The sequence below is a fragment of the Lithobates pipiens genome, unplaced genomic scaffold, assembly GCF_037356315.1.
Source record: "Lithobates pipiens isolate NorthernLeopardFrog02 unplaced genomic scaffold, aLitPip1_a1.2 Scaffold_16, whole genome shotgun sequence".
NCBI lineage: Eukaryota > Metazoa > Chordata > Amphibia > Anura > Ranidae > Lithobates > Lithobates pipiens.
This window is the reverse complement of record NW_027507748.1, coordinates 260,961,152-260,983,448: the sequence shown is the minus strand read 5'-3', so window position 1 is coordinate 260,983,448 and position 22,297 is coordinate 260,961,152. Positions and strand designations below refer to the sequence as shown.

Here is a 22,297-nt window from a genome sequence, read left to right as displayed (position 1 = left end):
AATTTACGCAGCTTTTAGTTTACGACTGCCTATCTCATTTCTTGAGGTGCTAAAATGGCAGGGCAGTACAAAACCCCCCCAAATGACCCCATTTTGGAAAGTAGACCCCCTAAGGAAATTGATAAGAGGCATGTTGAGCCCATTGAATATTTTATTTTTTTGCCTCAAGCGATTGAATAATGACAAAAAAAAAAATTTTTTTTTGTTACACAAAGTTGTCACTAAATGATATATTGCTCACGCATGCCATGGGCATATGTGAAATGACACCCCAAAATAAATTCTGCTGCTTCTCCTGAGTATGGGGATACCACATATGTGGGACTTTTTGGGAGCCTAGCCACGTACGGGGCCCCGAAAACCAAGCACCGCCTTCAGGCTTTCTAAGGGCGTAAATTTTTGAGTTCACTTCTCACTACCTATTACAGTTTTGAAGGCCATAAAATGCCAAGATGGCACAAAACCCCCACAAATGACCCCATTTTAGAAAGTAGACACCCCAAGCTATTTGCTGAGAGGCATGTTGAGTCCATGGAATATTTTATATTTTGCCACAAGTTGCGGGAGGCTTTTGAGGCTTTCTAAGGGCGTTACAGTTTTGAAGGCCATAAAATGCCAAGATGGCACAAACCCCCCCCCCCCCCCAAATGACCCCATTTTGGAAAGTAGACACCCCTAAATTTAGGGGTACACTAGTGAGACTAGGTAATAAATGGCGGGTGCCCTGAAACTATAAAAAAATAACTAACCAACCAGCGTCACCTGTAACAGTTATATGGTGATCACTGGTGAAAGGGTTAACTAGGGGGCAATTAGGGGGCTTTATGCGGTAGTATATGGGGGTCCCTGGCGCTATAAAAAGCTGCGGCGAACCTAAATACCTACCTGCCTAACTAGCGTCACCTGTGACACTAATACAGCCATCAGAAAAATGATCGCTTATTAGGCTGGGTTCACACTGGAGCGATGCGGGAACACCACGAATCCGCGGCGGGTTCCCGCATCGCATGCCTCCCGGCGGCAGTTCACACTGCCCTATGCGAACTGCTGGGAGTGTCAGTGAAATGTTAATGACACCCCCAGATCAGTTAGCATATCGCAGTGCGATCTGCAAACTTGGATCGCATGGTGTGAACACCCATGCGATCCGATTCTGCTGCGGGCCAAAAAAAGGGTCCCGTGCGAATTTGCGGCGGGTGCGACGCGAATTCAGCCATACTATCTGTATGGCTGAACTCGAATCGCACAGAGATCGGATGTGATTTGCACTGCAGTGCGGTGCGAATCACATTCGTTCTCATAAACCGCTGCAATGTGAACCCAGCCTTAGTGACACTGGCGACGGGGGGTGATCACGGGGTTAAACCTTTATTGGGGGGGTTAGGGGGGCACATTAGAACTAAAGGGGGCTAACCCTAACTGCCCTAACAGTTATTACAGTCACAAATGACACCAATGCAAAAAAAAAAAATGCAATTGGTGTCACTGTGACTGGGGGGCAGGGGTAATTGGGGGGGGGGGTGATCGGGGGGGTGTGAGTGTGCCTGGCATGTTCTACTGTGTAGTGTCGTGTTGGTGCAACTCACCGATCCTCTCTCCTCGGTGTCGGAACGAAAAATACCGACACGGAGGAGAGATTACATCACTTCCTCTCCTGTGTTTACATTACAGGAGAGGAAGTGATGTCACGGAGCATTTTCATTCGTCGGGAGCGATCGCGAGGGGGTGGCCATGAATGAATGGCCGCCCCCTCTTCCGGGATCGCTCCCGAATGAATACCGACCGCCGCAGGCACCGACCGCCGCAGGCCCGATCGGGCCCCCGACCCGCGGGAAGGCAGGGACGTACATGTACGCCCTTATGCCTGCCCGTGCCATTCTGTCGACGTACATCGTCGTGCGGCGGTCGGGAAGTGGTTAAGCTATTTTAGGACCATTGGCATTTATACAGCGACCAGTGCTATAAAAATGCACTGATTACTGTGTAAATGTCACTGGCAGGGAAGAGGTTAAACACTAGGGGGCAATGAAGGGGTTAAGTGTGTTCCCTGGGCGTCTTCCAACTGTAAGGGGGATGGGCTCACTAGAGCATGACAAAGATCACTGCTCCCGATCACTGTCATGTTGCTAGGCAGAACAGGGAAATGCCTTATTGCATCTCCCCGTTCTGCCTCTCCGTGTCACAATTGTGGGCCACCGGTGGACATCAAGCCCACGGGCAGGTGTGCATGAGCCCCCCGTTAGCCGGTGATGATGCAGCGGGGTATGGGTACTTTGTTTTGCGCACCCGTGCCACTTTGACGTATATCGGTGTGAGTTGGTCGGCAAGTGGTAAAGCTTATGGTCTACCATGCCTACTGTGCCATTATTAGGCTTATGGTTGCTCTGTAAGCTTTATTTGTGTTGTTTTGGGTACAGAGTAGAGAGATTCCAATAATGTTCTCGCTCTATAGGATAAGATGGAGATACGCCACTGTTTTCTCATTGATGTGTTTTTTAAAATGGTCACAGATCAGAGCATGGAATAAAAGACCCCTGGGTTCCTTAACCACTTTCAGACCGGACCAATTTGCTGGTCAAAGACCAGACCACTTTTTGCGATTCGGCACTGCGTCACTTTAACTGACAATTGCACGGTCGTGCGACGTGGCTCCCAAACAAAATTAACGTCCTTTTTTTCCCACAAATAGAGCTTTCTTTTGGTGGTATTTGATCACCCCTGTGGTGTTATTTTTTGCGCTATATACACAAAAATAGAGCGATAATTTTGAAAAAAACACATTATTTTTTACTTTTTGTAATAATAAATATCCCCCAAAAATATATAAAAAAACTTTTTTTTCCCTCAGTTTAGGCCGATACGTATTCTTCTACATATTTTTGGTAAAAAAAATCGCAATAAGCGATTATTGATTGGTTTGCGCAAAAGTTATAGCGTTTACAAAATAGGGATAGTTTTATAGCATTTTTATTAATAATTTTTTATTATTTTTTTCTTACTAGTAATGGCGGCGATCTGCGATTTTTTTTTTATTGTGACTGCGACATTGTGGGGGACCCATCGGACATTTTTGACACATTTTTGGGACCATTGTCATTTATACAGTAATCACTGCTATATAAATGCAGTGATTCCTGTGTAAATGACACTGGCAGTGAAAGGGTTAACCAGTGGGTGGCAGTGTAGGGGTTAAGTGTTCCTAGGGGTGTGTTACTAACTGTGGGGGGGTTGGGCTTTCATTTAGTGTACACTGATCTCTGCTCCAATCACATGGAGCAGAGATCAGCGTCACTAGTTGCTAGGCAGAATGGAAAAATGTTGTTTATACAGCATTTCCTCCATTCGGCCGCTCCGTTAGACGATCGCGGGGATGCCCGCGGCGATCGAGTCCGCGGGTCCCTCGACCGGACTCTCGGGGGTCCCGACCAGCGCGGGAGCGCGCCGCCGGCGGTGCGCTCCCGATGGCACGGCGGCAACGAATATTGGACGTACATGTACGCCAATATGCCTGCCCGTGCCATTCTGTCGACGTACATCGTCGTGCGCTGGTCGGGAAGTGGTTAAGCACCACAAAAAAATAGTTCTCAAGCTTTACTGGACCCACTTTCAGTCATTTTATTAGCCCATATTTGAAGCCCTGGAGATGCTGTTAACCCCATAAATGCGTTTTTAGTTTTTAAGTTAATTTTGCAAGTAAAGCAACAGATTTTTCAAACTTGAAAGTCTTTTTTGACCATTTCCTTTAGCGCTCCTCACCCAACTAGCACTTCTGATAAAATCGATGAGACTTTTTACGAATTGAGCCACCACAGGATGATCTTCTTGTCCCTTACCAGTGCAACAATTCTTCCCAAAGTAATACTACACTTAAGTCGCCACACAACTATACAGCTTGCTGTATGGGGTGTTCAGGTTATTATTGTCTGTCTGTATCTTCCTATCCAACTGAGAGGCTCTACCCTCATTGTCATAGAAACAGGAGGTGAGGTCACTGAGGTGCAATCTCCCAACAGGGCTACAAATAGAAGTATGTACTATTTTGCTAGTTAAATATTTTGAAAGCAGTGGATGTTACTGTTGTCAAACTGTCACTGATGCTGTATCAATGACTGTAAGGCCCCTTTCACAAGGACGGCTGTTCTGCCGTTGTTAAAAGTATGTTTTGTTATTTTGAAATTCAGAGAATCCTGGCACAGCGTTCACTTGCAGTTGTACATTGCGATTAGCTGCGTTTACATGTGGCTCAGTTTAGCTGCGTTGGAACATTCTTGCCATTTCTGATATGCTTCCTTCTTTTCTTTCCTTGATATCGCTGCTATTCGCAGGAGAAATAGTAAACTGCGATTACCTGCAGTTATGTGCAGATGGCTGCAATAAATTGGTTCTGGATGCAGTCAAATACATTTTTTCTAACCGCACCAAACCCCATGTAAATTCACTTTTTACTGGTTGAAAGTCAGGTTTACTGCTTAACCACTAGGCGTCCGTGCTATATCTGAAAGACGGCTATAGCGAGACTCCAATTGCCGGGAGGGCGTCCCTGGACGTTGTCCTGATTACCTTCGTGATTGCGTGGGCCCGTGGGTGGGCACTGGAAATTCTGTGTTGCCCCTTCAAAAGTGTAATAGGTAGTCAACAAGTTAGATGTGTCATTTATGCTCCTAGAACATCTGATGGTGCTCCCTGCATGTTGGGCCTTTCTATGTGGCTAGGCTGTGGTATCGCCATACTCGGAAGGAGTAGCGGAATGTATTTTGGGGTGTCATTTGTGGTATACACATGACAAATTACAATGACGATTTTGTGGGGAAAAAAAAACGTAGTTTTGCTAAGAATTGTGGGAAAAAATTACATACAAAACCTCACCATGCATCTTTCTAAATACCTTGGAATGTCTACTTTCAAAAAAGGGGTTATTTGGGGGATATTTTTTCCTTCCTGGCTTGTTCGGGTCTCAAGAAATGAGATAGGCCACCAGTACATCAGGTGTGATCATTTTTTTCATGATTTGCACCACAGATTGTAGACTCTCTAACTTTTACAAAGACCAAATAATATCCTCTAATTTGGGTTATTTTTACCAAAGATATGTAGCAGTATAAATTGTGGGCAAAATTTATGAAGAAAAATTAATAATTTGTAAAATTGTATCACAGAAACTAAGAAAAGTGTTTTGTTTTGTTTTTCAAAATGTTGTATTTTTTTCATTTATGGCGCAAAAAATAAAAAACTCAGAGCTGATCAAATACCACCAAAAGAACTCTCTCTATTTGTATGAAAAAAAGGACACAAAAATTATTTGGGTACAGTATTATATGACTGAGTAATTGTCATTCAAAGTGTTAGAGCACTGAAAGCTGAAAATTGGTCTGGTCATGGGGGGGGGGGAGGGAGAACAAGTGCTCAGTTGTCAAGTGGTTAATAAATATGCACCCACGGTTATTAACCACTTCAATACCGGTAACTTTCACCCCCTTCCTGCCAGGCCAATTTTCAGCTTTCATCGCTGTCACACTTTGAAGGACGATTACTCAGTCTTGCAACACTGTGCCCATAATTTTTTGCGATCGAGTTTTCTTTGGTCTATTTTTCTTTATTTGACAAAAGAAAAAGTGTTTTTCTTTGTTTGTTATACAATTTTGCAAATAATCTTTCTTACATTTAGGCTAAAATGTATTCAGCTACATTTCTGGTAAGAATAATCCAAATCAGTGTATAATATTTAGTCTGTAAGAAACTTAGTGTCTACAAACTATGGTATGTATGTTTTGAAAACCGATTAATCCTGATGTACTGATTTCTCTATTTCTTGAGGCCCTAAGAGCGCTTTCACACAGAGGGCATTTTGCAGGCGCTATAGCATTAGAAATAGCGTCTTCATTCCGCTCTTAAACTGCTGCACCATTCACTCCAGTGTGAAAGCCCCGAGGGGGCTCCTGCCAGAGCGTTGCGCTGGCAGGACGTCGGGAAAAGTCCTGCTAGCAGCCAAAGCCGCTAAAAATAGGTGTGAAAGGGGTCTAAAATGGCAGGACATTAAAATATCCCCAAACTGTGCAGTACAGTGTCATCATATGACTGATGTGGTGGTGATCAGGGACACTAACTGGTGACAGTGACGTTTTGTGAAACATTTATTTTTTTTCTTTCATATACTGTGACCAGAGCAGTACAGTGTTACCATAGTGATACTGGAAAGAAGCTGCAAAAGATGATTAGGCGTCTTTTGAAGGGGATCAGTAAGGGTGTTGATTTTGAATGTCAGAGTCGTGGATCATAGCTGCTGGGAATAAACTCCTGGGAGAGAGTACACAAATCAAGCTGCAAAAATTATATTCCAAAAGCGCTTGGATCCAGTTAGTGTAGACTTAATTGGATGGGATGTGATGGCACACCAACTTTTTGTAAAAACCCATATGTTTATTCTGGTATACACATGTTTCACCCAAGGTAAGTGTCAGATTTACAAAAAAAATGCAGTGACTGAGCCTGCTTACTATGAATCCACAGGAAAAGGTCTGAGATGTGTCTGATGGATGACCATCAGTGGTGGCATTGGACCCAGCAAACATGAAGGGCTGTTGTGTGATTACAGCTCAGATGGATGAAACAAAGAGGATGTGAAGGCAGGTTGTGGGACCATTGAGGTGCGACCCATGTGTGGCGACTAGCAATTATGTTAGTTGCTGCGGTGAATCAAATAGGGGTGGAAGGCACTAGTGTGTGGACTCTTGGAGGGCAAGCTGGTAGGTGAAGTTGCATCACAGTGACATGTTTCGCATGCCTGCGCCTTGTCAAGTCACGTGACGGGATTTCTCGAGCTGTATAACGGAGTTTGTAACAATCTGCAAAGAAAATAAAAATATACGGCCTAAAAATTTGACATTCATAGAATGGAAATCCCTGAAAGATATGGAAACCAATGCAAATATTATAAAATCCACCGATAAGGGAGGTAGTATAGTGGTCCAAGAGAAAAGATAATTTAATAGAGGCGCACCACCTCCTTTCAGATAATAAAGCTTAAGAAAGACCCTCTACTTGAATATCAGCAGGTATTAAAATACCTTATAAACAATAACATAGATGCAGCGCTAGTGATATTGCAAAATTTATAGAAGTGAAAAGAGGCTAAAAAAAAGACAAAATCAGAGTCTCAAAATTTCAGTCCATAGGTGAAAAATGACAACAACCAACCGTGCTTAGTATAGATGATAAGCTGTAGGAGAGGGAAACATGAAAATCCTTCACAATGTGCATCCAGCTCCACACCCAAGTGAGTAAGTAGCCTGCTTACTAGGAGTGCAACGGATCGTGACCGATCCATGATCCGAACGGGCCGACCTGCTTGGACCGGCACCCCATGTGATCCGCGGAGTAGTCCGTGGCCGTGGCCTTAGGAAAGGCTGCGGCTTCGACCTAGCTCCGGAGCGGGTGGGCCATCTTGGTACACGCGGCGACGAGTTGCACGCTGACGTCACCCCCAGTGCAAGTTGTTCAGCCTGTGTCAGTGAGTGAATTCCGAAGGAGTCACGCTGGATGCCTTGTCTGCCCTCATTCAGAAAACTTCTTTTATGCAGGTACCACTACCCACCTAATACATAATCTAACGTAATAACTAACTACTATCTATTAGATAGTAGTTTGTTATTATCTAAGTTTTTCCACTTGCTTTTATCATTCAGTTGTGGTGGGCACTTAAATACTCCATAACAGGTACAAGGCACTGGCAGGCATTGAAGGCAATGATGCGATAAAAATTACATGTAAAAATACAATGGAATGCTCAGCACAGCTACACTGTTTATTTAAATAAAAAAAGGTATAACACTATCTCCCCCCAATAAAATGCAGCTTATTACAAGCATAAAAACATAGTCAGCATATCACTGATGATTTGCGCCAAGCTCACCACCGATCAAAGTTCCTCCAAACAGACCGCCGTGATGAGTCCCGGGATGACGCCAATAGTGTCGCGTTGATGGGTCACGACACTATTGACGTTATCTCGGGACTCATCACAGCCGTCTGTTTGGGCCGGATGCGATGCGAATTATGGCTGAACTCGCATTGCACAGAGATCGGATGTGATTTGCACTGCAGTCTGTCGTCATCCGATCTCCCATAGGGGAGAGCGGCGCTGTGACAGGTCTGTCCCTGTGCAGTGTGCAGAGACGGACCTGTCATCTCTCTGCTCAGCGGGGATCGACGGAGCGATCCCAGCTGAGCAAGCGGATATCCACGGGGCGGATCAGCACTGATCCGCCCCGTGTGATAGTACCCATAGGCTTTGCCTGACTCTGACAGAAGTTCCCTGAGTTGCACCCAGACAAATAAGGGCACCAAATGTTTACAAGCAGCAGCTGATGGAATAGCCTTGCCAGCTCTAACTTTCGCAGTATAGTTTTGTTTCTGCATACTCCATTTGCCTGGACCTTAACCTTGGGGGGTTATTTGTCTTTTTTTTTTAACCGCTTCCCGACCGCCTCACGCAGATATACTGCGGCAGAAAGGCACGTACAGGCAGATTAATGTACCTGTACGTTGCCCTTTTAAAAGTGGCTTGTGGACGCGCACGCCCGCCGGGAGCTCCATTACCGTGATCGCGGGTCCTGCAAACTCTATGTCCACGGGCATACCCGCGATCATCTCACAGTGAGGAAGAATGGGGAGATGCTGTAAACAAGCATCTCCCCGTTTTGCCTAATGACAGTCATTGATCAGTGCTCCCTGTAATCGGGAGCGCTGATCAGTGACGTGTCGCACACATCCCCTCCTCCCACAGTTAGAATCACTCCCTAGGACACACTTGGCCCCTACAGTGCCACCTAGTGGTTAACCCCTTCACTGCCAGTGACATTTTCAGTAATCAAGGCAATTTTTTAGCACTGATCACAGTATTAATGCCAATGGTCCCAAAAATGTGTCAGAATTGTCTGATATGCCCGCCATAATGTCGCAGTCAAGGTAAAAATTGTTGATCGCCGCCATTACTAGTTAAAAAAAAAAAATCAATAAAAATGGCATAAAACTGTCCCCTATTTTGCAGATGCTATAACTTTACAGCAAACCAATTAATAAACGCTTATTGCAATTTTTTAACCAAAAATATGTAGAAGAATAAGTATCGGCCTATACTGAGGGGAAAAAAAAGTTTTTATATATTTTTTGGAGATATTTGTTATAGCTTTTTTTTTTTTTTTCAAAATTGTCGCTTTTGTGTTTATAACACAAAAAATAAAAACCGCAGAGGTGATCAAATACCAACGAAAGAAAGCTCTATTTGTGGGGGGAAAAAGGATGTCAGTTTTGTTTGGGAGCCATGTCACATGACCGTGCAATTGTCAGTTAAAGCGACGCAGTGTCGAATCGCAAAAAGTCCTCTGGTCGGGAAGGGGATAAATTCTTCAGGAGCTTAAGTGGTTAACATTTAATGTAGCCACAGGGTTTAACTCGGGTTTTTAGAATGTCGTGATTCTTCTTCTTTATATTATAATGAGCGTGGATTCACCCTTTACGTATTTTATAGGTAATGCCTGAGGCTTCAATCCCATATACCCCACTTAGGGTAGATTCAGCAAGGATTCCAGATTTTTGGCTTTACCGATGTCTGCGACGGTTCAGTGGATTTCTTGCTCATATCTTAGCATTTGGGTTTACATTATTCCTAATAATTCTTGCTCGACCTGGGACTAGTAAGTATTACTAATGTTTTGCAAATACTTAATACATTATAATACATTTTTAGAGCTGTTACTGATTAAAATTTTCATGTTCGATTAATCGATTTTAATTTTTTTTAAATCAATTTCGATTAATTATAACGCACATACAGATCCAACTCCTTTTAGCTGATCTCCTTGCATTGCAACTCTGCATTAGTCAGTGGTAAATGTGGTATACACTATATACAATCACTAGTTAGTTTCCACAATTCATGACTTAACTTCACAGTTAACACACACTACATTTTAAATTCAAACTGTAGCACTGACTTAATTATTTTTTTCCCAAAGTAGCGTGACAATCCCTCCACCTCCAGTCTAACTAATCACTCTCACCTTATGGCATAGACCCCTGTGTAAACAGGTGGTCATGCAAACGGGTATCAAAAGGGTTAACACGGACCATAAACTTCTCTCACGTCTCCTTAGATCTCAGCAAGGACGCCAGGTCATGGGTAGAAAGAAAAGATCTAAGTATAAGATTTCATTTTTGTGTTCAAACACAAACTACTCACATAAAGATGTTAAAAACACAGCATGTAAAGCCGACAGTCGTGTTAGTTCTGTAGGACAGCAGCGGTGATGTCATGCGTAGCTCCTCCCCTGTACGCGTTAAGTTCAATCAGAAGTTTGACGTCACCGGACTCCTCCCCCTTCCCTTCGTTAGCAAATGGAGGCACTTGGGGAAGGGGGGAGGAGTTCAGTGATGTCGATGTCTGTGACGTGACCGAATCTCCGACGGAACTCCCTGAAGACCCGGAAGCCGGTGGAGAGGTGAGTACTGATCAAAAGAATATTCATCGGTCAAAAAAATGAATCTTTAATTTCCACAGCCCTATAAATTTTACATTTTCTCCTCTCGTCTTCCAGGATGGCACACCTGAGAGATGTTGCTCCTCCCTACAGGAAACTCAATCATTTGACAGATATGGAAGGACGAAAAGAGGTAAGTGGGACTGTTACGGTGCTGATATTAGTGAGAAAGATAGATTTTTTGTTAAAAAAGAATATTTTATTGAGTATACTAAAAACGACCAAAGAGGTCCAATAAGATCGAAGTTTACGAAGCTACAGATATTGATTTTCATACAAAACAATGTACACAATCCATCAATTAGTTTAGATAACCATATTCTTGGCAGTTCAGATGGAAAATTCCCGACATGTTTCGCCTACTCTTAGGCTTCTTCAGGGGAGCCAATAATTGGTGGAAGAGAAATTATTTTATTTAAAATACAAATAAGAAAATTCGCTGTAAATAGAAAAAAACTAAATTAATGGAGCCGGTCATGTTGAAGGAGCACAACCTAAGTCCCCACCAAAGCCCACCTATCTCAAAAAGTTTAAACAAAAAAACAGAACCAATAGTATATGTATCTCATTAAAGGGTATGTCCAAAGTGATACCTACCAATCTCAAACAGATTCGCCTAAACCCTAAAGAGAAGACCCCACTCAAATTTGGAGAGCGAGCCAATCATCAAGACCGCCAAAAAGGTGACTGCAGGAGACAAATTAAGCGAACAAACAGGTCTAATATCATGCAAAATTCACAAGGAGCTTAAAAAAGCTTCCATAAAGATAATTGGTTAACTAAAGGGTTAAAAAGTCCATTTCAATAAGGGGTAAATTCAAGTCATACCTGTACTAATTGAGTGTGAGGTATATCACATATGGGAAACTGAAGATTGCACAGAGGGAAGTCCTTAGAAGTATTTTTGAAGCCAGTAAGATAACCTGAATTATAATAAGGTAATTAAAGAAAAACAAAGGGATAATATTCAGGTATATAAAAAAAAAAAAACTAAGAATGAGCAGGAAAAGAGGAATTAACTGAGCAAAATGCTCAAAGATGGTTTTTAATCAACTCATTAATTAATGCTTACCATAAGCATAAGGAGGATGCAGACTCGGTTGTTGCTATATAGTACAAGCAACAGCATAAACACACCATATGGCAAATGGCTCCAGAGTTACACCATTCGGACTATAAGTAGGACAGTTTGAAAGAATTGATCTAGGATATAAGAAAAGCCAGGACAAATAATAAGAAAATATGCAAATAAGGTTGAAAAGAAATTGGAGCAGCAGCATGGTCTGTGTGGACAGACGGTGTGCTTGTTCTACGAACTGACCTTACGGCGGGATCCTCTCTGACAGACTCTGCAGGGCGGACGTACCTGCATAGTGAGTGAGCGCCTATTTATCTCCCTCAGCATCCGGCGTCCCATCAGCGGCGCCGGATGTGAGCGGACAGTGAATGCGGGACTGCGCATGCGTGCCACGCATGTGCGCCTACAATCCCCATAATGCTCTGCGGCGGCGTCTCCATGATCATGGACAGACGCAGTCCCGCATTCACTGTCCGCTCACATCCGGCTCCGCTGATGGGACGCCGGATGCTGAGGGAGATAAATAGGCGCTCACTCACTATGCAGGTACGTCCGCCCTGCAGAGTCTGTCAGAGAGGATCCCGCCGTAAGGTCAGTTCGTAGAACAAGCACACCGTCTGTCCACACAGACCATGCTGCTGCTCCAATTTCTTTTCAACCTTATTTGCATATTTTCTTATTATTTGTCCTGGCTTTTCTTATATCCTAGATCAATTCTTTCAAACTGTCCTACTTATAGTCCGAATGGTGTAACTCTGGAGCCATTTGCCATATGGTGTGTTTATGCTGTTGCTTGTACTATATAGCAACAACCGAGTCTGTATCCTCCTTATGCTTATGGTAAGCATTAATTAATGAGTTGATTAAAAACCATCTTTGAGCATTTTGCTCAGTTAATTCCTCTTTTCCTGCTCATTCTTATTTTTTTTTTTTTATATACCTGAATATTATCCCTTTGTTTTTCTTTAATTACCTTATTATAATTCAGGTTATCTTACTGGCTTCAAAAATACTTCTAAGGACTTCCCTCTGTGCAATCTTCAGTTTCCCATATGTGATATACCTCACACTCAATTAGTACAGGTATGACTTGAATTTACCCCTTATTGAAATGGACTTTTTAACCCTTTAGTTAACCAATTATCTTTATGGAAGCTTTTTTAAGCTCCTTGTGAATTTTGCATGATATTAGACCTGTTTGTTCGCTTAATTTGTCTCCTGCAGTCACCTTTTTGGCGGTCTTGATGATTGGCTCGCTCTCCAACTTTGAGTGGGGTCTTCTCTTTAGGGTTTAGGCGAATCTGTTTGAGATTGGTAGGTATCACTTTGGACATACCCTTTAATGAGATACATATACTATTGGTTCTGTTTTTTTGTTTAAACTTTTTGAGATAGATGGGCTTTGGTGGGGACTTAGGTTGTGCTCCTTCAACATGACCGGCTCCATTAATTTTGTTTTTTTCTATTTACAGCGAATTTTCTTATTTGTATTTTAAATAAAATAATTTCTCTTCCACCAATTATTGGCTCCCCTGAAGAAGCCTAAGAGTAGGCGAAACATGTCGGGAATTTTCCATCTGAACTGCCAAGAATATGGTTATCTAAACTAATTGATGGATTGTGTACATTGTTTTGTATGAAAATCAATATCTGTAGCTTCGTAAACTTCGATCTTATTGGACCTCTTTGGTCGTTTTTAGTATACTCAATAAAATATTCTTTTTTAACAAAAAATCTATCTTTCTCACTAATATCAGCACCGTAACAGTCCCACTTACCTCTTTTCGTCCTTCCATATCTGCTATAATTGGGATGAGGTGCGCTGATAACTCCTTGCCTAACCTAGTTTCTTTTATTCCCCCTCAATCATTTGACAGCTGTTTTAAGTCCCTACCCTTCCCCTTGTTCCTCAGTTTTTTTTGTTTTTTAATTGTGTTTCTCCCTACACAGCAAAACATTTGTGGGTTTTTTTTTTTTTTTTGTCTCATGGTGCAACCTACATATTGTTTGTTGCATTTGTTACATTCTACAACATAAACAACATTGCTGGTGCCACAGTTGATATATTCACAGATCGTAAACTCCCATCCTGTGGCACAAAAAACAACTGTCCTATTTTGACTTGAGTGTCTACTGCAAAATCGGCATGTATTATTTTTGCAGATGTAGAAGCCCACAGTATTCAGCCAAGCTTTTTTGATGATGTGACTCAAACAAGCTGGTTGACAAAAGGCTTCTTAGTGTTTTGGCACAGAGGCTGGAGGATCTACCGCCCGCCATAAGTATTGGTGCCAACTCTGTCAGTGGAAAGTATAGGTAAGTATTTGTGTATAATTTTATTTTGTTAAATTACAAGGAGAAAGCAACAAAACTGAAATTGTTTTCCTGTCATTAAAGTTTCTAGTACAAATGGTGCCTTTCTTATGACCTGTGTTCTCCAAAAGGGTGATACACAATGGTAATATGGCATCCTTTTTCATATTTCGGTTTAGAAAGAGTTAAACTATCCTTGTGTGGGAGGGATATTCACCGTGCACTTCTTTTATGCAAAGTCTGGTGGATATTCAACCTACAAACAAGGGTACCTGTGAGAATGAACCACCGCTATGATGTGGATCTTTTTATGAAATTAAGTCCCAAATAAGTTCTGAAGTTATGGGCATGACATGTTTATGCCCATTGCTCGTAATACACTCCTTACCTTTACTATCCACTCTATACAGCTTTTATATTCTACATTTTATGATCTTTTACATATTTGTATCGCTTCTATTTCAAACCTTATTTTCTGTGTACAGGGAGGAGCCAGGAGTTCTGGCTGCAGAAGATTCAGCCCCTTGCGTTCAGGGATGCCAGGGTTGTTGGACACTGGAAGAATGTTATTAAATCACCCTTTTTAGTAAGAACTTGGGAGTTATGTTCATAGGAGTATTCTGGCCTAAAGATGACATATGCAATGCCTTGAAAAAGTATTCATACCCCTTGAAAACTTATACATTTTGTCATGTTACAACCAAAAAACGTAAAAGTATTATATTGGTATTTTATGTGATAGACCAACACAAAGTGGCATATAATTGTGAAGTGGTAGGAAAATGAAAAATCTTTTACCAATTTTTAGTTTTTTTTACAAATATATATGCAATAAGTGTGCCATGCATTTATATTGAGCACCATTTGCTCTGATATCCCTAGCTAAAATCTAGTGGAACCAGTTAACTTCAGAAGTCACCTACAGTGGATATAAAAAGTCTACACACCCCTGTTTAAATGTCAGGTTTCTGTGATGTAAAAAAATGAGACAAAGATAAATCATTTCAGAACTTTTTCCACCTTTTAATGTGACCTATAAACTGTACAACTCAATTAAACAACAAACTGAAGTCTTTTAGGTGGAGGGAAGTAAAACTAAAATAATATGTTTGCATAAGTGTGCACACCCTTTAAATCAAAAGGTGCTTCAACAAAGTATTAGTTTGTTACAGTACTCAGTATTTTTGGGTATGAGTCTAGCAGCATGGCACATCTTGACTTGGCAATATTTGCCCACTTCTTTCCAAAAACACTCCACATCTGTCAGATTGTGTGGGCATCGCCTGTGCATATAACCCCACTGATTTTCAATCATTCAGTTCTTCTGGTGAAGCCATTCCTTTCTTGATTTGGATTTATGCTTTGGTTTGTTGTCATGCTGAAAGATGAAGTTCCTCTTCATGCTTCACTTTCTAGCAGAAGCCTGAAGGGTTTTGTGCCAATATTGACTGGTATTTGGAACTGTTCAGAATTCCATCTACCTTGACTAAGGCCTCTGTTCCAGCTGAAGAAAAACAGCCCCAAAGCATGATGCTGTCTCCATTATGCTTCACTGTGGGTATGGTGTTCTTTTGGTAATGTGCAGTGTTGTTTTTTGCACCAAACGTAACTTTTGGAATTGTGGCCAAAAAATTTCAACCTTGGTTTCTTTAATCGTACATCACGGGGCACAGAGCCACAGTAATTACTATGTGGGTTATAATCCACCTTCAGGTGCTGGACACTAGCACACCCTAAATGGGAAGTTGCCTCCCTATATAACCCCCTCCCATACCGGGGGCATCTAATTTTTTTCGCCAGTGTCTGAGGTGTTGGTCACAAGTGAGAAGATGTGCTGTGCTGAGCTCCACTGGAGCAATTGTTGCTAGAGCTAGCTATGCTGCCGGATCCATTTAAAGTGTCTTTTGGGCCACGTTGAATGGTACCTGGGCCCCGTGTCCGAAGAAACTAGGTCTTTCCTTGTAAACGCTTCTCTTTTTAGAGAGCTGGACCCTGGAATCCAGTACTTTTGGTATTACGGCCATAAGGTTTTACTGGCGGGGTGCTATTACAGGATTGTGGATTCCTCGAGGGTCCCCGGTTCCTGAAGGTTTAACGGAACCCACCGTGAAGGGTCAAGATTGGGTCTGTTGTTTTTTTTTATTAATTTTTTTATGAAATTTCTCCTTTAAAGTAAATGTTGTCATGCCTAAGTGTCGCCACTGGGGGTTGTATGGAGTGCGTACATTCTCATGCTTTGCTTAGAGATCACGCTGTGTCATAGAAGCAGCAGACTTTTTTCCTCCGGTAAGTTTGTGGGGTTTTGCTTACTCCAGACACCCCCACCTGGGCTGAACTCTTCCTCCCTTCATGAAGCTGAGTATAAGGGAGAACTGAAAACAATCAGCAATGCCGTTTTCTTTCACTGCCCCTACTCTGCTTCCAGGTCTCCTCCACGCCATCCCTCCCTCACAAGCCGATCCCGGCGGATCGGAGGCCCGTGCTTGCGTGGGAGAACTCTTTATTTTTTTATTTTTTTTATTTTTTTCAAAGAGAAGGGGGGGGGGAGGGTATGAAGTGGGGCCGAGGCTTAGCTCGCCGTTGGCATCCTCCAGCGCAGGAGTGTGTTTAAAAAAAACAAACAACTCAATTTATGCTGGCTGCAAAATTGCCAGAGAGAGACATGAGAGCAAAGAGGAACATGAAAGAGGTTTTGGTGACGCAGGCATTTCCTATTCGAAAAATTTACTATTTGCATGAGGCTGAGCATTAATAGCAGCGGCAGTGGCTGGATATTGCTCAAGCAGTGATGCGATTTTTATTTATTTTTTTATTTGGTAGTACCTCTGCTTTATGCATCGGGCTAATGTCAGAAGGGGAGGTTCAAACACCCCCAACAAAGAGCTAAAAGGGTTTCCTCAAGCGCTCTAAAGCCTATTCATTTCTACAAATGGCATCCTCCCCTGAGAGAGGGTGGCTAGACAGAGTGAGCATCGGGGCTACGAAATGTTTGCTTCTTTTTTTCGACACTGCAGCCCCTGTTTATTTTACTAAAAAGATCTTTTTTCCTCAGCTGCAATAGGTTTTAAAAAACGAAACAGTTTAGCGACGTTAATCGCATCCCAGTATGGGTCAAAATACGTCAGGTTCTCTTCCATTGCCCCGGACACCCAAACAGAGGCACTAGAGGTGGGAGAAGACTAATTCCCTCAGGGACCATGATGAGGCTGATGACTCCTCTTCTGAGGTGTAAAATGTGGGAGAATCAGCTGTTTCAATCTTAAGATTGATGGTGCAATTTCTTGCTGAATGGTCCACTCCACATTTATGTACCCTTAACTGAGTGTTTGGGTTCGCTAAAGCCTCCTTAAGCTGTACATGCCTTTTTCTGTCCATTCATTGTTGGAAAAGCTTTTTTGTATCTGAGAGTATCACCCAGATAAGCATTATTTTCCCTCCTACACTTTATCCTATGGTGGAGGAAATTCACTAAGTAGGGTATAGCGGCAACTAACGCTGCTATATGCTCTGTGAATAAGAGTTTGACTTGTCTGGCAGACAATGCTCAAATGCTTAGGGACCCAATGGATAAAAAGTTGGAATTCCTTAAAAAAAAAAAAAAAAAAAAAAAAAAAAAACGTTTTCCTGCTCAGCAGGCCCAGGATCTGGCAGCTTTATGTTTGCAATAGTTGCTTTGAGAGATTCTATCCTTCAGGCCTTGCGCCCTTTGCTAAGGACCATGCAAGAAGCTCCTGGCTAGTCTTCCTTTTGCGGTGAAACAGCTATTTGGGGATGTTTTGGATAATTCATCCAAAGAAATTCTACTGGAAAAAGTACCCCTTTTGCCATTTTAAGAAAAGGAGTAAATGTATTTTTGTTTTTAAAGCTCTTTCTTCTGTGCCAGGTGCATCAGCCTCCAGGCAGTCACGACAGCTTCCGCCATCGGGTTCAAAAGGTAATCCTCGGGGTTAACCACAGGGACAAAAGAAGTCTTGGGGGAGGAAACCTACAAGATACTGAAGCCTCCTTATTTGGAGGCGCCCCCACTCGCTCAATAGGGGGAATTTGTCTGCAGTTCTCGAGGATCTGGCAGGAAGAGTGTCAAGACCAACGGGGGACTTCCTCAATAGCTCCAAGTTACAAACTGGGGTTCTAAGAGTTCCGTCTCCTTGTTTTCTCAGATCAAACGTTCCTAAGGATCCAGAGAGAAAGAAGTCTTTCTCTCAAGCATTGGACCATCTTTTGGCAAAAAGTGATCATGGTGGCCCCCCATGTAAGAGCAGAGGTTGAAATTTGGTTAAATCCAAATGGGCATTCTGGATCTCAAAAATCTAAATTCAGTTCCTGAATATAAACACACTTTATTTTTCGCATGGATTCAATCCAATCAGTTATCTCCATCCTACAAGGAGGAGAACTTCTGGCATAAATTGTCAAAGATGCATACCTCCATATGCCTATTTCCTCGCTCACTAGTAATATCTACTTTTCAAGGTGGAAAATCTTCATTTTCAGTGTGTAGCTCTGCTTTCTGGTATAGCTACTGCACCATGAGTGTTTACATTGGTTCTGGCCCCTCTTCTAGCCAGATTAAGGCCCCAAGGCATAACGATTATGGTTTACCTGGACGATCTGTTCTTGATAGTCCAGTTGGTAGCCCACTTAGACCAAAGTATGGTCAACACAGTTTAACTACCTGGAATATCTAGGTCGGTTCCTCAACCTAGGAGAAATCTTCTTTAAAACCATGAAAAGGGCTAAAATACTTGGGTCTGATCATAGGTACACCCAGAAAAGAGAATTCTTGCCCCAGAAGATCAGCACCATAAAGTAACTTATTTAGGTAGTTGAAGCAAGATGAATTCTTCTATTCGACTTTGCATGAGGTTGTTGGGAAAGATGGTGGCTTCATTCAAAGGCCGTTCCTTATGCTCAGTTTCATTCAAGACTGCTGCAAAATAGTATCCTATCGGCTTGGAACAAAGGGTTCAAGCTTTAGATTCCCAATGTGTTTGACTCCAAAGCCTACGGCTACATCGCCCTGAAAACGGCCGATCTCGGCTGATCTTGGAAAATAAGCAGGGTTGGACCTGGTTAGCACCCAGATGGACCAACTGGAAATAGCAGGCACTGTAGGCTTGGTACGCCGGAGCCTCAGTTTATGGTTTAATATCCAAAAATCTGCAAAGGGGAAAATCCTTCCTTCACCACGGAAGTGGCCCAGACCAGAAATTACTTTGCCCATTATCATTGTAGAAATTCAGGTAGAACACTTGCTTCTGAGGGCCTGAACGTTCCGTTTACAGTATTGTCCTGTCAGTATTCCATCTGCCTATGCCACAGCAATGGCCTATATTAATCACCAAGGGGGCACTAGAAGTTGTGCCGCCCAGAGAAAGTGAATCATATCGTATCTTGGGCAAAAAACAATGTACTTTGCCTATCGGCGGTCTTCATTCTAGGAATAGATAATTGGCAGGCAGTTGTTCCCTTATGTCAAAGATGGGGGATTCCAGACATAGATCTGTTTACGTCCAGGTTCAACAAAGAAATCGACAACTTTGTGTCAAAAACAAAGGATCCGCTAGCATGCAGAACAGATGCCTTGCTATTCCCGTGGAATCGGTTCTCACTGATTTATGCATTCCCTCCTATTCTGCCTGCGTCCACGACTTCTTTGCAGGATCAAGCAGGAAGGTAAGTCAGTAATTCTTGTGGCCTCCAGCAGGGCCCAGGAAATCTTGGTATGCAGGGATCATAAAGATGACAGTAGGGGACCCATAGACCCGACTACCACGGCCAGACCTTCTTTTGCAAGGTCCGGTATTCCATCCTACTTTACAAATGCTAAATTTAACGGTTTGGCTATTGAGACCCAAACTCTGAAGAAACATGGGCTGTCAGATTCAGTTGTTTCTATCTTGATTAATGCAAGGGAGCCGGCCTCCATAATTCTATATTATGGAGTCTGGGAAGCATGTGTCTCCTGGTGTGAAACCAGGGGTTGCACCCCAGGAGATAGGTCAAAGGTAGAATCCTTGACATTCTGCAGATGGGGTGAAAAATAAAGCTGGCCTTGAGTGCTTTCTAAGGACAGGTCTTGGCCTTATCGGTATTATTTCAACGACCACTTGCTTCGCTTTCCTTTGTAACGTTATTCAGGGGGTAACACAGCTTAATCCAGGGCTCTACAAACCCCGGGCGCCAGGTCGCATTTGCGACTAGAATTAGCTACCTGGCGCCTGGGGCGGCACAGCTGGGGGGTATCCAGTCTCCGTGCACCCCGCGTGATCTCGTTGGGCCACGCCACCGCCGGCCGGTAATTGAGGCCTTTTGCGGTCCTATGCTTCCTTCTGAAATCTGGCACCCTCTTGTGGTGCCCGTTTGGTATGACAACCAGCAATGCTAATGGAGCTTCCCCTGCCTGTTTTCACTGCCTGTCCATCTCCTTCCCTTAACTTAGAACCCCTAAACATATATATATTTTTTATTCTAACACCCTAGAGAATAAAATGGCGGTTGTTGCAATACTGTCTGTCACACCGTATTTGTGCAGCGAACTTGCAAGCGCACTTTTTGGGGAATTTTTTTTTTAATTTAATTAAAAAATAAGACAACAGTAAAGTTAGCCCAATTTTATTTTATATTGTGAAAGATAATGTTACACCGAGTAAATTTGATACCCAACATGTCACGTTTCAAAATTGCGTCCGCTTGTGAAATGGCGACAAACTTTTACCCTTTAAAATCTCCATAGGCGATGTTTAAAAAATTCTACAGGTTGCATGTTTTGAGTTACCAATCGCAGCAATACCTCAACATGCATGGTTTGATCACCGTTTTCATATGCTACTCATGTATGTGTTCACTTCTGCATGCGAGCTTGGCGGGACGGGTCGCGTTTTTAAAATGATTATTTTTCTTCTTCTTTATTTTAACTTTTTTATTTTTAATTTTTTCACTGTTTTAAAAAAAAAAAATCACTTTTATTCCTATTACAAGGAATGTAAAAATCCCTTGTAATAGAAAAAAGCATGACAGGTCCTCCTTTAAATATGAGATCTGGGGTCAGAGAGACCTTAGATCTCATATTTACACTAAAATGCAATTTTAAAAAAAATTGTCATTTGAAAAAACAAAAAAAATTGTCCCTCTAAGAGCTATGGGCAATGACTTGGAGACAGGTGGGGGGGGGGGGGCATCTTCCCCTCACTCGTCTCCATGTCAGGCCAGGGACAGGTCCGGATCGCCGTTACCGACCTGGCTCCTAACTTTTTTAGCTGGCTCCTAGATTCCAAGCAAATTTGTCAAGCCCTGGCTTAATCCCCGGTCACCCCTGAACCCTTGGGACTTGAATTAGGTTTTTGGCGGCATTACAAAACAGCCTTTCTTTGGACTGATAGTGCATATTCCCTTGGTCCTTTTTAGACAAGGAAACTTTTTTTTCTGGTAACCATATCTGCTGCAAGAAGGGTATCAAAATTGGCTGTTTTTTCTTGTAAAGAGCCATATTATTATTGTTCACGGTGATAAGATAGTATGGCATCCTCAGTCTAACTTTTTTATCTAAACCAGGATATTATTCTATCTTTTTTTTTTTTTTTTTCCAGAACCCTGTTCTATGGAAGAAAAATCACTACATTCTCTTGATGTGTTGAGAGCAGTCTACTTAAAGACGACTGCTCAGATTCGGAAAATGTATGTTTTGTTCATATTGCCTGAAGGTCCTAAAAGAGGACAGGCAGCAGAACAATCGTTCTGCAAGGCAGCAACTTGGTCTTCAATCCATACACTTACCAGATTCTATCAGGTGGATGTAAAAAGACATGAGGATGTCTCCTTTGGGCGCAGTGTACTTTAGGCAGCAGTATAAGTCCTCTGATCTGATGGTGCTCTACTTTTGTTGTCTCCCTCCCCTCAGTTAGTATTGCTCTGGGACATCCCATATAGTAATTACTATGGCTCTTTGTCCTGTGATGTACGATTAAAGAAAATAGGATTTTTATAACAGCTTACTTGTAAAATCCTTTTCTTTTGAAGTACATCATGGGACGCACAGGTCCCGCCACTCTTTTTAGTATACACGTATATTGCTTTGCTACAAAACTGAGATACTCCCAGTAATGGGAGGGGTTATATAGGGAGGCAACTTCCTGTTTAGGGTGGGCCAGTATCCAGCACCTGAAGGTGGACTATAACCCACATAGTAATTACTATGGCTTTGTGTCCCATGATGTACTTCAAAACAAAAGGCTTTTTCAGGTAATCTGCTATAAAAATCCTATTTTCAACAGACCATAACATGTTTTCCCACAAGCTTTTGGGAGACTTCAGATGTGTTTTTGCAAAATTTAGCCGGGCTTTCATGTTTTTCTTTGTACCAAAAGGCTTC

General features: G+C 42.4%; 1 protein-coding gene across 3 annotated transcripts in view; it reads left to right on the top strand.

Moving 5' to 3' along the window:
* The window catches only part of CYB561D1 (cytochrome b561 family member D1), a 90,950-nt gene that overhangs the window by 17,482 nt on the left and 51,171 nt on the right, over positions 1 to 22,297 (top strand). For 2 of the 3 annotated variants that reach the window (XM_077481343.1, XM_077481342.1), the window contains exon 2: positions 9,527 to 9,692. The exons of the other annotated variant lie outside the window; for it this stretch is intronic. In XM_077481343.1, the coding sequence (XP_077337469.1) occupies positions 9,530 to 9,692 (163 nt within the window). In that variant the 5' untranslated portion in view covers positions 9,527 to 9,529. The remainder of the gene's footprint in view (positions 1 to 9,526; positions 9,693 to 22,297) is intronic. 3 annotated transcript variants of the gene reach the window in all.